Source organism: Peromyscus eremicus, chromosome 1 (assembly GCF_949786415.1).
Source record: "Peromyscus eremicus chromosome 1, PerEre_H2_v1, whole genome shotgun sequence".
NCBI lineage: Eukaryota > Metazoa > Chordata > Mammalia > Rodentia > Cricetidae > Peromyscus > Peromyscus eremicus.
Window position 1 is genome coordinate 36,678,051 of NC_081416.1, and position 13,078 is coordinate 36,691,128.

The following is a 13,078-nucleotide window of genomic DNA, read 5'->3' on the forward strand; positions in this document are numbered from 1 at the left end:
TTCCCTTCACAGGCCCCTCGCTCTTCCACATTAATTTATGGCACCCATTTCTGGCTCATGGGGCTTAGGTTTTAATAACTTCCTGAGCCAAAATGTAGTCAGAATCCCAGAGCTCGCCGATCTGTTAGGGGAAAGAGAGAGCAGTTTGGGGGTCCAGTCTCTGTGACCTCACAATTGCAGTTCACAGCAGAGGATCTCTGTCCCAGAGGCCCAGGCCGGCTGTGGAGGGCAGGCAGCTGGCCTAGGCTGACCCGAATCCATTCCCAGCGTTTCTTCACAACTACTCCAGCAGTTTCTCTAGAAGACCCACAACTTTAAAAAAGTCCGCCTGGCTTCCTCTCCCATTTTTAACCAACCACTGGTAGCTGCATTCCCAAATTAGCTCAGGACTAGCACTCATGCATCTGGAAGAATCAGCTCAGAGGCTCCCTGAAGGTTGCGGGGCTGAGAGGGGCATGTATAATGAGGTCTTAAATTTCAGCTTTGTGACATGCAACCTGGGGATGTGGAACCTGTGTCACAGACTCAAGCACCCTCAGAGACCCGCCCCCCTCGGAGCCTGAGACCGGTAGACCATGCTCTTGTTCTCCCAGCCCAAACCATCCATCAGCCTTTGTGGTCACTGCTGTAAGTCATGGGAGCCAGGCAGACAGCTGTCAGTGACGAATCAGGGGACAAGCGAAAGAGCTTAATGAAATTTTATTTTGAAAATATGGCAAGAGTCTAAGGCACTTCAAACATTTAAATACATATACAGGACCAAAGTAAATGTGACATGATAGAAATACACAGAGCTAGACTATGTTTCCCTAGAGGCCCATTTACAACCCACTCCTCTAACCTAATTCAGCCTTTATCACCAGATATAGACACAGGTGGGCAGCTGTTAAAAATGCAACATTACACGTTTCTTTATGACTATTGTGGAATATAAAAGTTGAAAATGCTGTGTCAATTTCATATAGAAGTCTTTTATATAAAAAGCCATATAATACATCACCTAGATAAACCAGCTGAAAATATTTCTTGTTGTAAGTTTATATAGTTAGGGGCTCATTTCTATTTTTAAGCCAGACATTATGAGCCTGGGAGCCAAGTCACTGATGATCAAAGTCATCTCGAGTTTCTTATTTTAAAAGACAAGAGATAAATGAACAAAAGCATCCTGGAATGAAATACTGGAAGGGCTTCCCAATGGTTCCACATTTAGTAAGTACAAGTATTTGTGGAAAATTTCAAAACTACAATGTCACGAGAGAACCTGTTGCTTGCTTACGCTGTAGAAGTGGCCTAGTCAAGCAGACTACCGCTTCCTACCATTGCAAATAATGGAGCCAATTCAGCAGCCACAGAGCTGGGTCCAAGCCGTACAAAAGCAGAGGGCTAGAGAGGCGGCCTGCACCTAGCTTGGCAATTTCCCACCAGCTCTGCTCTCCCTGCAAAAGTTGTCAGCCTTCGGCTTATTCCTTTACACTTCTGTTTGCTGGTCAGCTCGGCATGGTCCATATACATTCAGTATCTGTCACCCCAACAGGAATCATTAGCAGCTTCATGGTGGCACACACGTGGAGGACTATGTTTACATAATCAGTCAAAGGAACCTCGGTGAGTGGGACCAGGGGATGTCTTTCTTCCAAGCCTAGGCGTGCCCTAGAGATCAGAAAAGGGGAAAAAAGTGGAGGTTAGTTACTAAGTGACTTCAGGACACTGGTTCATCACAGCTGACACCCACCACCTATGTGTCAGAACCAGGTGATCTCTAGCTAAGAATGAGGGACGGATGTCCACCCTCAGCAGGCATGGCTCAAATGCCAGGCAGGCTTAGCAGGACTTGTCTAGGCGCCATCAGCCTCCCACTGAGTAAATGATGAGCAGCCACTGACAGCTTTAGGAATAGTGTCGGAACACAGTGACATGTAGCCATGAGCTCAACCTGTGCTGTTTGGATCCTTATGCATGGAATTAGCTCCTCATGAGAGCTGCTGTCCCCCAGGATGACTGAGGTCCAGCCTTTCCTGGCAATGGAGTAGAAATGAGGAAGACTGAAGCTCTGGGCTAAAACATTTTCAGAATCTATGGAAGACCCTATGGCCTGTCAATTCCCCTAGGAGAGGGGGCCTGTCAGCCTGTGGATTCCATCCTATCTGGAAATGTCGGATGCCCGATACTGACCGGAGACTGGGCTTTTGCAAAGTTGACGTGGGCATACAGAAGAACAGCGATGTCCTTGTGTCCAGCTTCCAGGGCTATGGAGAGGGCGGTGCTGCCGTCCTAAAGAGGAAAGGGAAACAACAGGCCAGCTTGAATCTCTCACATGTCAAGCAGCCAGAAGGTAACAAAACTAATAAAGTCCCTCTAATTCAGCCATCTGTCAGTCCCTCAGGAAGTGAGGGATCTTTCCTTCTTGAGGACATGGAGATAAATGAGACTAGCCTCTGCCCATAAGAAGCCAAGCACAAGGAGACTCATCCATTCAGTTCGGCTTTGCTTATCCGTGCTGGCAAGAGATACGTGTACACCAGGATCCTTAAAAACTGAAGGCTGTCCACAAAGAACCCCTATTCAACTGTCCCACCCTCCAGAAGGGGCAGTAAGAACCAGAGGGGTAGAAATTTCGGTCTCTCTTCTTACAGTCACAAATGATCAGGCAAGAACCAGGGTGTGTGTGAACAGGTCTAGCCAGTTGCAAACACCTCAGCCTTGCTCTGGACAAGGAAGCTGTGATCTTGTAGCTTATAGCACCTCTACTGAACGCTGGAGGTCACGTTCATATATAAGCACTCCACCCTGGCAGCTTGCATGCATGCATGCATACATCTTGTAGAAATACCAGGGGGGAAACATTGCATATGGGAGAGAAACATTTTTTTGTTAATTGTTTGGTTTTTGTTAAATTGCAGGGCCTGAAATTGATATGAAAGAACTAAGGCAAAGGGCAGTACAGCTTAGTTCTTGTCTGTTTTTGAAGTAAGGGCTCTCCTTTGGTCACAGCAACAGGAAACGATTTTCATGTTGACCATTAGCACCCTGCCCTCCCACACTGTGAATCCAGGGAGCAGATTTTCTTCCGGAGGTCAGATGGATGTGGTCCTCCTTGTGTGTGGGTAAGGACGTGGGCAATTAGCCGGTTAGCCAGGATTTCCGAAGTCTCCACAATGGTATAGATTCTTACTACCAAGAGACAAGTTTTCAGAAAGAAAGCAATTGAACGAACTCCCAGACACGAGGACAGAGACTGGAGTGGGGAAAAGGCAAGCTGTAAGTTCTCGCTCCCTGAGCAAGTGAAGAGAATTGCGTGTTCCCTGGAGGCGGAAGGAGGTTGCCCTTCTACCCAGTGAAGACCTCCCCTGCTTTGCTTGTTGGAGTGAGCCCAGCAGAGTCTGAAATTTATGGCAAAGGAGGATATTTTCCCTCTAACTTCATGGTGTTTTGAAATGAAGGAAGCTCTGGCCTGAACTTGTGTTCTGCAGAGAGAAACTTTCAAAACCAGGACCAGCCTGGCCTGACCTCTGTGACCCTGGACTGGTTCCACAGCCCAAGTGCTAGTCCTGTGCTTTCTGCCTGCAAGTGCGTGGTCTCTTTGTCTCAGAAGGTTCTCAAGCAAGGCTTATCTTGGAGTGGGACAGACCCAGAGCTGAGTGAGAAGGTCGATTTGGTGATGATGAAAACAGACCAAGCAGAAGTAGGAAAATGTGCTCAGAACAGCCAGAGAGCTCATGGACTTCCTGGCTCATGTGTCACAGAATATCCATGGTGACAGGCCACTGTTGCTCACCCGTGACACTGCATTTGCGTGGTTATGTGGTCCGTCCAAGGGAAAAAACCCAAACTTCTACTGGGAGACTGCTCACACACGGCTTCCACCGAGTGATACTTTGTAGGGCCCATCTGTTTCCTCCCATTAGGGGACACTGGTTCTCACCTTCTTCCTTTTATGAACTCAAGGCTGAGGTCCATTGATTTATTTTTGCTTTTGGCTAATGCACTGTCAGACTATACATGGTAAACGCTGCTCAGTTGGGCTATAAAAGGAAGAGGCCTGGATGCCAACACCAGTCCACACGGAGCAGGAAAGAGGGGGCTCACACCCGCCCGCCCCTGTGGAGGCCCCAGTGGTACTCACATTGTCCTCCAGGTGGCCATTGCAGCCTGGCTGGGCCAGCAACAACTTGACGATCTCCACATGCCCATGTTCACTGGCACACATCAGGGCAGTGGAGCCCTCGTCATCCTGGATATTGACATCAGCCCCACAGGCCAGAAGGCCCTTCACCATGTCTATTCGCCCATGACTGACGGCCAGCATGAGGGCTGTCTGTCCTGCCTATGAGAGAAATGAGGGTTAGAGTCAGAAGTACAGACTGAGCAGGAAGGCTGGGGGAGGGGTGGAGCGGATGACACAAAGTCACCGGAGCTATGAGCTAAGGAAGAGCACACTGGGAGGAGTCGGGTTTTCACTAGAGCTCTGAGGATGTCTCAGTATAGCAAGGGAGAAGGTTCCAGAGAGATGTGAGATCAGGTTGTGAACACATTTAGGCTTAGCGCTCTGGGTCTGGCATGAAGCCAAGACGGCAAGATAGTTGGAGTCAGCAGGCGATGAGTGTGTATGGTGAGGACCCTCTACAGGTAGGGTCCATTGTATGTGAGCATATTTGGAGTTTCCTTGCAAGCTGCCCAAGAAGAGGCCAGGCAAAGTCGGGAGAGATCTGCAACGTGGGACTGAGCGCACGAGGCGCTGGTGTGCTGCTGGACTACAGTGCATGATGGACTGAGGCTGGAAAGGAGCCCCAGCGCCACTCCGTCAACCTGGTCACATCAGACACTGGCCAGGGCAGTGACGGCAAGCGCTGTAAGCAAGACACCAACCTGACTGGCCTTGGCGTTGACGTCTCCACAGCCGAAGAGCTCTTCTACAACCTGCATGTCCTTCTCCGCCTCCACGGCTGCCAGTGCTGCCAACATGATAGGCGTGTACCCCGCCTTGTTCTGGTGATCGACGTTACACACGTCTACAAGAAAGAAACCTCGTTAGGGAGAGCCAGGGAGAGCCGCAAGTGTTCGCTGGAAGTGTGGTGGTGTTCCCAAGAGCCCCGTGAAAAGTACTCTAGGAATGAAAATGACTAAAAAGGAAATGCCTTTTTTTTTTGGGGGGGGGGGGTTCGAGACAGGGTTTCTCTGTGTAGCTTTGCGCCTTTCCTGGATCTCACGCCGTAGCCCAGGCTGGCCTTGAACTCACAGAGATCCGCCTGGCTCTGCCTCCCGAGTGCGGGGATTAAAGGCGTGCGCCATCACCGCCCAGTGAAGGAAATGTTTTTATGCCCTGTCCCAGAGGGCTGGCAGCAGCAGAAGGGATGGTAAGTTACTACCGTGTGCCCTGCCTGCAACCGGTCGGTGACCATGGTGTGAAAGCTCGGCGGTGTGCGAGGAGGTTCGACGCGTCCTCGCTCTGGAGCGTGAGCACGACTGAGGGATCTGACAGGCACATGTTCAGAAACTCAGGCACACGGCTTCTGACTCTAGGGCCCGAGGTGTGAGAACAATATTAACGCAGTAAGTCCTCTAAGATACTGCCAAGGACTACCAGACTGGTCCCACGGGCGACCGCTCCTCTGTTCTCTTAACTCTCCAGAAGTGCTCTGGGGCTTTACTGATGCGCCAGGATGAAGAGTAGTGATAAGTGAGTTTTATATGGAGCAAGTGTCAAGTTAAACATTTAAGATGGGAAGAGGACAAAACTGTCGGGACCCCACTCCATTTCATAGTAACATAACAGGATGTACAGAAGGATGTATGTATAGTAAGCAAAGACTGTTGGGAGCAAAGTGGGTACATACATGTACCCAAGGTCCTCAGGATCTGAGCTGTTCAGCCCTTCCATGCTGAAGCACCCAGAATTACATTCTATGGAGCCAAAAATCTACTCAAAACAGTAAGCAATAAAAACAAAGTAAATAAAGTAATTAACTAAAACCAACTAACAACGGAATTAATTCAGTTTACCAAGATACCCATTCTAGAGTTCTGAGGGCAGAAAAAACATTCATTTCAAGAGTAATGCTGAGCTAGGTGGTGGTGGCACACGCCTTTGATACCAACACTCATGAGACAGAGCCAAGAAGATCTTTGTGAGTTTGAGGCTGGCCTGGTCTACAGAGTGAGTTCCAGGACAGCCAGGGCTGTTACACAGAGAAACCTTGTCTAGAAAAACCAAGAGTAATGCTGAAATCACGTTCTCAGCTTCCCTGGGTATTATTCACATCCTGTTTTAACAATATCCCCAGCTATTGTTTATAGTCTGGAGGGAAGGAGGCCTGTAACTCCTTCCCATCATCAGATGGAAGCAGTTATCCCCTAACATGGGCACTGAAAATAGAGAATTTGCAGCCTTGGGAGCAGAGTGCTTGCCCAGCATGCAGAGTGCCTCGGGACTTAGCTCTAACACCACACCCTCACACCAAGAAAAGAAAAGGGAAGTCAGAAACTGAGAATAGAAATAGATGATAATCATGTTGGGATGGTTTTTTTTTTTTTTTTTTTTTTGCTTATATTATCAGGCCATTACATCAAAAGGCAATAAAGGAAACTGGACAGTTTCATTACAGAAACCAGGTGCTAACATTATGTCCTGACCAGACTGAGTTACTGTGAATTCTGTGTTAGTGGCATATCAAAAATACTGTTTTGAGGAGGGAAGTGATTTAGGGGCTGCCCAATGAAGCACCTTGCTCTCTCACCTCATGCATAACGTGACCCAGGGCTGCATTGTGGGATGGCAAGTCCTCACTATTGTCACTAACTAATGGGAAACACTACCTCTGATGGCCGTGATTCTTCAGGAGCAGTGGAGTGGGGCAGGAACTCTGATGACTCTAGTGTGGCTTTGCTAGTCGCTATCCTGAGCAACCGCTCACTTCTGTAGGGCCACACAGAGGCTGGCGTACAAGGACAAATAAAGTGGTCACAGACACACAAAGCCTGCCAGCCAAGCCCGCATGATTCATCGAGGAGCAAATGTGAGTCATGCTTATTAGCAGGAGTACACCTCATCTGAAGACAGCTGACCTGCAGCAAGAATATCTTCAAAACCTCCTTTCGAAATAGATCTGGATTTGGTTTCTTTACTGCCCAGGCTTGGTGCACTTGAAGCCTCCCACCCGTGACTCAAGAACGATGATATTCTTGCCGTGTCACGTGGAAAAGCAATGAGAAGATTTTAGGATGGCCCAAGAGCTCAGGCATGGGTCACCTGGCTCCGTGAAGACAAGTCACAACCTGAGCGTTCCTGGAGGAGCAACAGGGCAGCCTCCGTACCTGCGTCCTGCGTACCTGCGTCCTGCGTACCTGCGTCCTGCGTACCTGCGTCCTGCGTACCTGCGTCCTGCGTACCTGCGTCCTGCGTACCTGCGTCCAGAAGCAGCTTGACGATCTGGAAATTGGAGTGGGACACGCTGTAGTGCAGGGCGGTGTTCCCATTGCCGTCCGCCATGTTGATGATGTAGCGGAGCACGTCCGGGGAGACAGCCTCGAAAGCGGCGATGTAGTCAGCCACCATGGCTGGCACGGCGGACTTCTGACTGGACACGCGGAACCACTCATGCTGGAGGGTGTTCAGACAGAACCTCTGCCAAAACACCAAGTCGCTGTTAGTCCTATTTATAGCGCGCTCTCGGAGCGCGAGCGAAAGCCCAAGCAACTAGGCCTTTTATAGTCAAAGTGCACGCTCTCAGCATCTGCTCTCAAGTGCCAGAGAGACCCAGTGCCCCAAGAGCAGCTTCAAACAGCGAACTTGCACTTCTCCTCTGGTTTGTCCACACTGGGATCGTTAAGAAAGAGGTCATAACAATGTGCAAATGGGTTTAGAGCCAGATCCCCAAGGTTCAATTCTGCTACTTAGGAACAAATGACCCCGGGGATCTTCCTTATCCTGCATCTCAGTTTCCATGTCTAAACACAAAACAAAACCAAACCCCTCATTTTTCTAGTACCCATCAGGCCTGGCTGGACTTGTGAGCTGTTTGTGTTTACTGAACTAACTGGTCTTGCAAGCGAACTTTTCATAGGAATCGGGAAGAACTTAACCCACTCACAACTAAGTTGCCTCCTGACCCAGACTGACTAATTCCAACTCTCCCATTGCACTAGGCTGGGAGGTGAGACAGCTTAGGCTACATATCGAGTTCTGGGCCAACCTGAGCTACAGTGTGAGGGCCTGTCTCAAAGAGCCAACTGAAATAATCTAATACCAGGCTGACATGGTAGCTGGTACTCAACAGATACCTTATCCATTTATTATTGTGTGTGTGTGTGTGCGCGCGCGCACAACACACAGATCACACGCATGTGCGGAAGTCAGAGGACAACCTGCAGATGTTGGCTGTCTTCATCCACAGTGTGGGTCCTGGGGCTCAAACGTGGGCCATCAGGTTGACAGCAAGCACTTTTATCCACTGCGCCATCTTGCAGGCCCTAGGAACACATCTCCCAGGGCCACAGATACTGGGGTTAGGTTTGGCTTGTGTGGTCTCATGGGCACACGTTCGTGTGTACTCGTGTCCAAGCCTGTGACAGCCACTGCCAACTTTCAACGTAACGTGCCAGGCCCACAGCATTCCAATTATGTTCCTAGGATTAGATAACTCCTTAGGTCTCATTTTGCTTTCAGAGCTCCAAACTCCTGAGAGCCTGCTAAGTCACCCGAGCAGCAAATGCTGACTTAGATGACTCAGCCGCAGATGAACTAAACCTGCTGACATGCAAAGACTCAGATCCATGTTATTATCAAATTAATGCAAGAAGCCACATTTTCACAATGTCCTGAAGATGGAGCTGCCAATCAGAGGCCTGGTCAGGTCACGCAGCTGCAGATCCAGCTGTCAGCACAGCGGTGAGTCACCCGGCAGCACACCAGATTGGCCACCACCACAGCACTACCTGCATGTCCTGTGTGATGCTATTTCTGACCATTATGATAATCACAGCCCCTGCACTGTGTCTCTCCAACCGTGAAATGACAGTGCAGTTATTTTTCTGTTTAAAAATAGTGGCCGTCTGCATTCCACACCAGAACCCAATATGTACTTTCCTAACAGAAAGGAATGCTGACCTCAGCCCAGATACGTCTCTTCTAAAAACTACACTTGCTTTTTCAAAAGTTCTGGGATGCTGTTCTTTGGATCGGAAGGTTCTGTGGGTAGAAGCAGAACATGGAGAAAGAAGATGGCCTGCAATTAGCCCTCTCTTTCCTTCTGCCAACTATGTGCCTCCCAGATGCCTCCACCCCAAGACAAGTACAGGGTGGGTAAAGGATAGCGGAAGCTGGGCCTCAGGGAAACAGCATGTTCCCTGAGCTGGGCAGTACAATGCTCCTCCAGCTATGCCAGAAATGGATGGCTCACGGAGAAGCATGCATACAACAGCTCAGGGCCAGGCTACCACATCCCTGACCGTGGTGCACCTCGGTGATGCTGCATAGCCTGGGGATTGTTCCTATCATCGGACTCACCATATCTTTGCTGGTTAAAGCTTTGGGATCATTTATGTTATTTTTCAGTAAGTTGCACGCAGACAACATCTTTTCACTTAATTCATACCTAAAAGGGAGGAAAAAAAAATACAGAAAACTCAGGACTTGCCATAAAATAAAAGTGATTTTTATCTGAAAGCCCACAACCATTGAATAGGTCAGGGCCATGAGCCAGCCTAGGCAGGTCATGATGATTGAAGCTGTCTCCAGGCACTGATGATTGACATCACCACACAAAGCCAGTACGTCTGCGATGAAGGTCTTTGCGTAAGGGTAACTTCCAGCTATATCAGTTTGGCCTTTAGGGCATTACAAAATAACATTTGGAAAATTGTATTCCTTTTATTGTAAGTTCTTAAAAATCATCTTAGTCTTGGGCAGGTGTGAAGACACATGCCTTTGATCTCAATACTTGGAGGGCAAAGGCAAGCAGATCTCTGTGAGTTTAAGCCAGTCATGATTTACATGGTGAGTTCCAGTCCAGCCAGACTACACAGTGAGACTGTTTCTAAAAAATACACATATATACACATATATTTATATAGCTTATATATTATGTATATTACTCTTAAGGAGCTAAAGAGGTCTAATTTACTCTATTTCTATTATGCTAAATCCACATCTCGTGACTCAAGTGTTTGTTCAACACACATGCAAAGCCCCAAATCCAATGACATGGTAATATCTCAATAAAGCTGTTTGAAACTAAGGAGACATTTCCAGCCCTCTGGAAACACTTACCTTGTGTTGACAGCGAGCTTCCATTTGACAAATGTAACAGAGCAAACGTTTGCCGAAATGGTCCAATTTATACTTCATAGAACAACAACAAAAAAAACCCCACTCTGGTGGTTCCATCTTTTCTCATTTTTTAAGCAACAAGTCCACACTTACTAATGGTGCCATAAACTCACTCCACTTCTCAGATGATGTTTTAGCCAACCCGAGTAGGTGAGATTTTACTGCGGCCGATATTTATGACAGCCCCACATCTACCGTTGTGTTCCTTATCACTCAATGAGCAATGAAACAGAGACACGTGTCCGATACCCATCACCTTTCCAGTTAATAGAATTTTTTGGTTGACGCTAAACTCCTGTTCTGCACACACACAATGGTCCTGTGATAACAATTCTGACATTACATCAAGATAAAATCATCTTAAATAGTGTGCTGGCCATCAGAAATGTCAAATATGTCTTTGTATACAAGGTGGTATATTCAAACAGTGGACGCTATCGTGGGCAGCGGGTCCACATGCCAAATTAGACAGCACAGAGTTAAAGTATCTGCAGCCGAAGGAGACTATGAGCTGAACCGTTCTCATGCCTATGCTAAGAGCTCTGAAAGAGGCCATACTCTGCACTTGTATTTATTAGTACCTTGACCAGATGAGCATGCCTCCAAGACACAGAGGCGACTCTAAACACACAGACACAGTTGTCAACTACCTGAACCAGTTAGTTCTATTACCCAAGCACACCACGCATGGGAGGAATCGGGGAGGGGAGGGGAATGTACCACACCTCTCTCTGATTTCCACCTTCTCAGGTTCACATTCGGGAACCTGCATTTCATCTTCCACCCTGGCAGACTTGAAACCTTCAACATTAACTGCATGCTGCCCTTCGGCCATTCCCCGAGTGGTGTCCTCCTCCTCCTCCTCTTCCTCCTCCTCTTCCTCGGGAGGATACTCAATGGTGTCACACTCGTCATCTGACTCGGAAGAAGAGCTTCCGTCTGAGCTGGAATCATCACTTGAAGTTGTCTCATACCTAGGTGGCAATTGGGAGTTCAGGAGATGCCCGCTGTCCCCACGAAGACCCAGTGACAGACCTCCCTGTGAAGGGCAAGCCGCTGCCTGACTGTGGACACCTCGCCAGTGGTTTCGAGCCTGCACTTAGAAACTCAACGTAGGAGCTACACTTGAAAGCTTGGTAGGTTTACAATGGGTTCTGACTTCAAAGAGATATCTCCTGTTGACAACTGACTGGTATCATATACCACTTGGTTTAATAATAATAAGAATAAAAGCCATGACAGCGCCTGCTCAGGATACACTGGGAGGAAAGGGACTTTATAGAAAAGCAACCTGCAGTTGCTTCCCCCCGCCCCATCCTTCCTAATTTTGCCCCTTCACTCTCCTACTGCCAAGGTGAACACATGATATAAGTAACCGACAGCTCCTCTCTCGCATGTCCTTTGAAATCTGGGCCACATCACTCACTAAAGCCGAAGATTTGTAAAACATGCGCCATCATGTTAAGCCTCCCTCGGTAGCCACCTCGCTATAAATACCCAACGCTGTCCTGTTGCTTTCTTATTGAGTAATCGACTAATTGCTTTGATCCAACTGTAGGAGGCCAAACAGGCTCAACCACCTGGGCCAATGACTACGAGGTATTTATTCTATTTAGAAAGCAGAGAACTGGGGCTAGGGCTGCTCGTGATCACAGAGAGCTAAGTCAAAAGCAATCCATTCTGGAGAAGTGGATGACTGTCACTGGGCCCTGGACCAAGGTTGCCAGCCTCTTCCTGTTCCCTCCTGTACTCTAACATATGCCAAGCACAACGGTCCAAGGGAGAGCAGCAACCCCGCTGGGTTTTGCTGAAGATTTTTTTTTTCCAGGTCAGAGGTGAGGAGATGTCACTTTCTCATTTTCAGTGGGTACCCTTGACAGAGGGACATTCCTTAAGGAGAGCAAGAGGAGAGAAGAGAAGCAGCCCAGGTGCACCTTTCTGAGGAGGGAATCTTCTGTCATCAGGATGTGGCAGCATCCCGGAACAGGCGCCTTGACCGTGACTTAAGTAGGCAGGAGGCAAAGGAGACAGGCGTCTTAGCACTCCCACACCACCAACTGGCCTTACCCGCCATTGATGCCAATGAACTGAAGGTTCTTTTTGGCGCTGTTCGAGTCTTTATTCCCATCGCTCTTCTTCATGATGGACTTCAGTGTGTTTTCGTTATTTGGACATACTGTTAAAAAAAAAAAAAAAAGTGAACCAGAGTGATGAAAACTGACGGAAATGATACAAGTTACGTGAGTGGGCATTCTGTCCTCATGTTGGTGAACGTAGATCTTAGAGTGCTTGTGTGAGAAACCTTCATGAAACCCATTGGGAAAGTGTGTGCAAACAGAGAAAAAATAATTCAGCATTCTATTAATAATGTTCTTTTAAATGGGAGAAAAAAAAAATCTGTGTGCCCAGACATTACAAACGGGTGATAAGGGGCATTTACACCAGGCTGTAATGTTTATAAAGTGACGTCGTGTCTCATTTCACCCTTAAAAAACACTGAGGTAGGGATATTGGTATACTTTTTCTTCTGCTAAGATAACCTGGGGGTAGGGAGGAGTGGCAGGATCCGCATGCTAGCATGTGAAAGATTGGAAGGCTGTTTGTACAGCGCATAATCTGTAGCTAAGACTACACAGCATGCTTTCTGTTAAAGATACTCTAGGCCTCGTAGCTGCCAAAAAATTATATAACCTGTCTTCCAGGTCAACATATAAATCATCAACTGGAATGCAGGCTGTGCCGTCAAGAACCCAA

At 48.0% G+C, this 13,078-nt stretch overlaps 1 protein-coding gene across 1 annotated transcript in view; it reads right to left on the reverse strand.

The window, feature by feature from the left end:
- Positions 1-684: 684 nt before the first annotated feature.
- Positions 685-13,078, reverse strand: part of Kank1 (KN motif and ankyrin repeat domains 1) — a 28,141-nt gene continuing 15,747 nt past the window's right edge. The window contains exons 4-11 of the mRNA XM_059259471.1: positions 12,392-12,500; positions 11,050-11,298; positions 9,503-9,590; positions 7,402-7,621; positions 4,867-5,009; positions 4,124-4,324; positions 2,173-2,271; positions 685-1,650 (exon numbers count right to left, since the gene is read on the reverse strand). Of these exons, the coding sequence (XP_059115454.1) occupies positions 1,588-1,650; positions 2,173-2,271; positions 4,124-4,324; positions 4,867-5,009; positions 7,402-7,621; positions 9,503-9,590; positions 11,050-11,298; positions 12,392-12,500 (1,172 nt within the window). The 3' untranslated portion in view covers positions 685-1,587. The remainder of the gene's footprint in view (positions 1,651-2,172; positions 2,272-4,123; positions 4,325-4,866; positions 5,010-7,401; positions 7,622-9,502; positions 9,591-11,049; positions 11,299-12,391; positions 12,501-13,078) is intronic.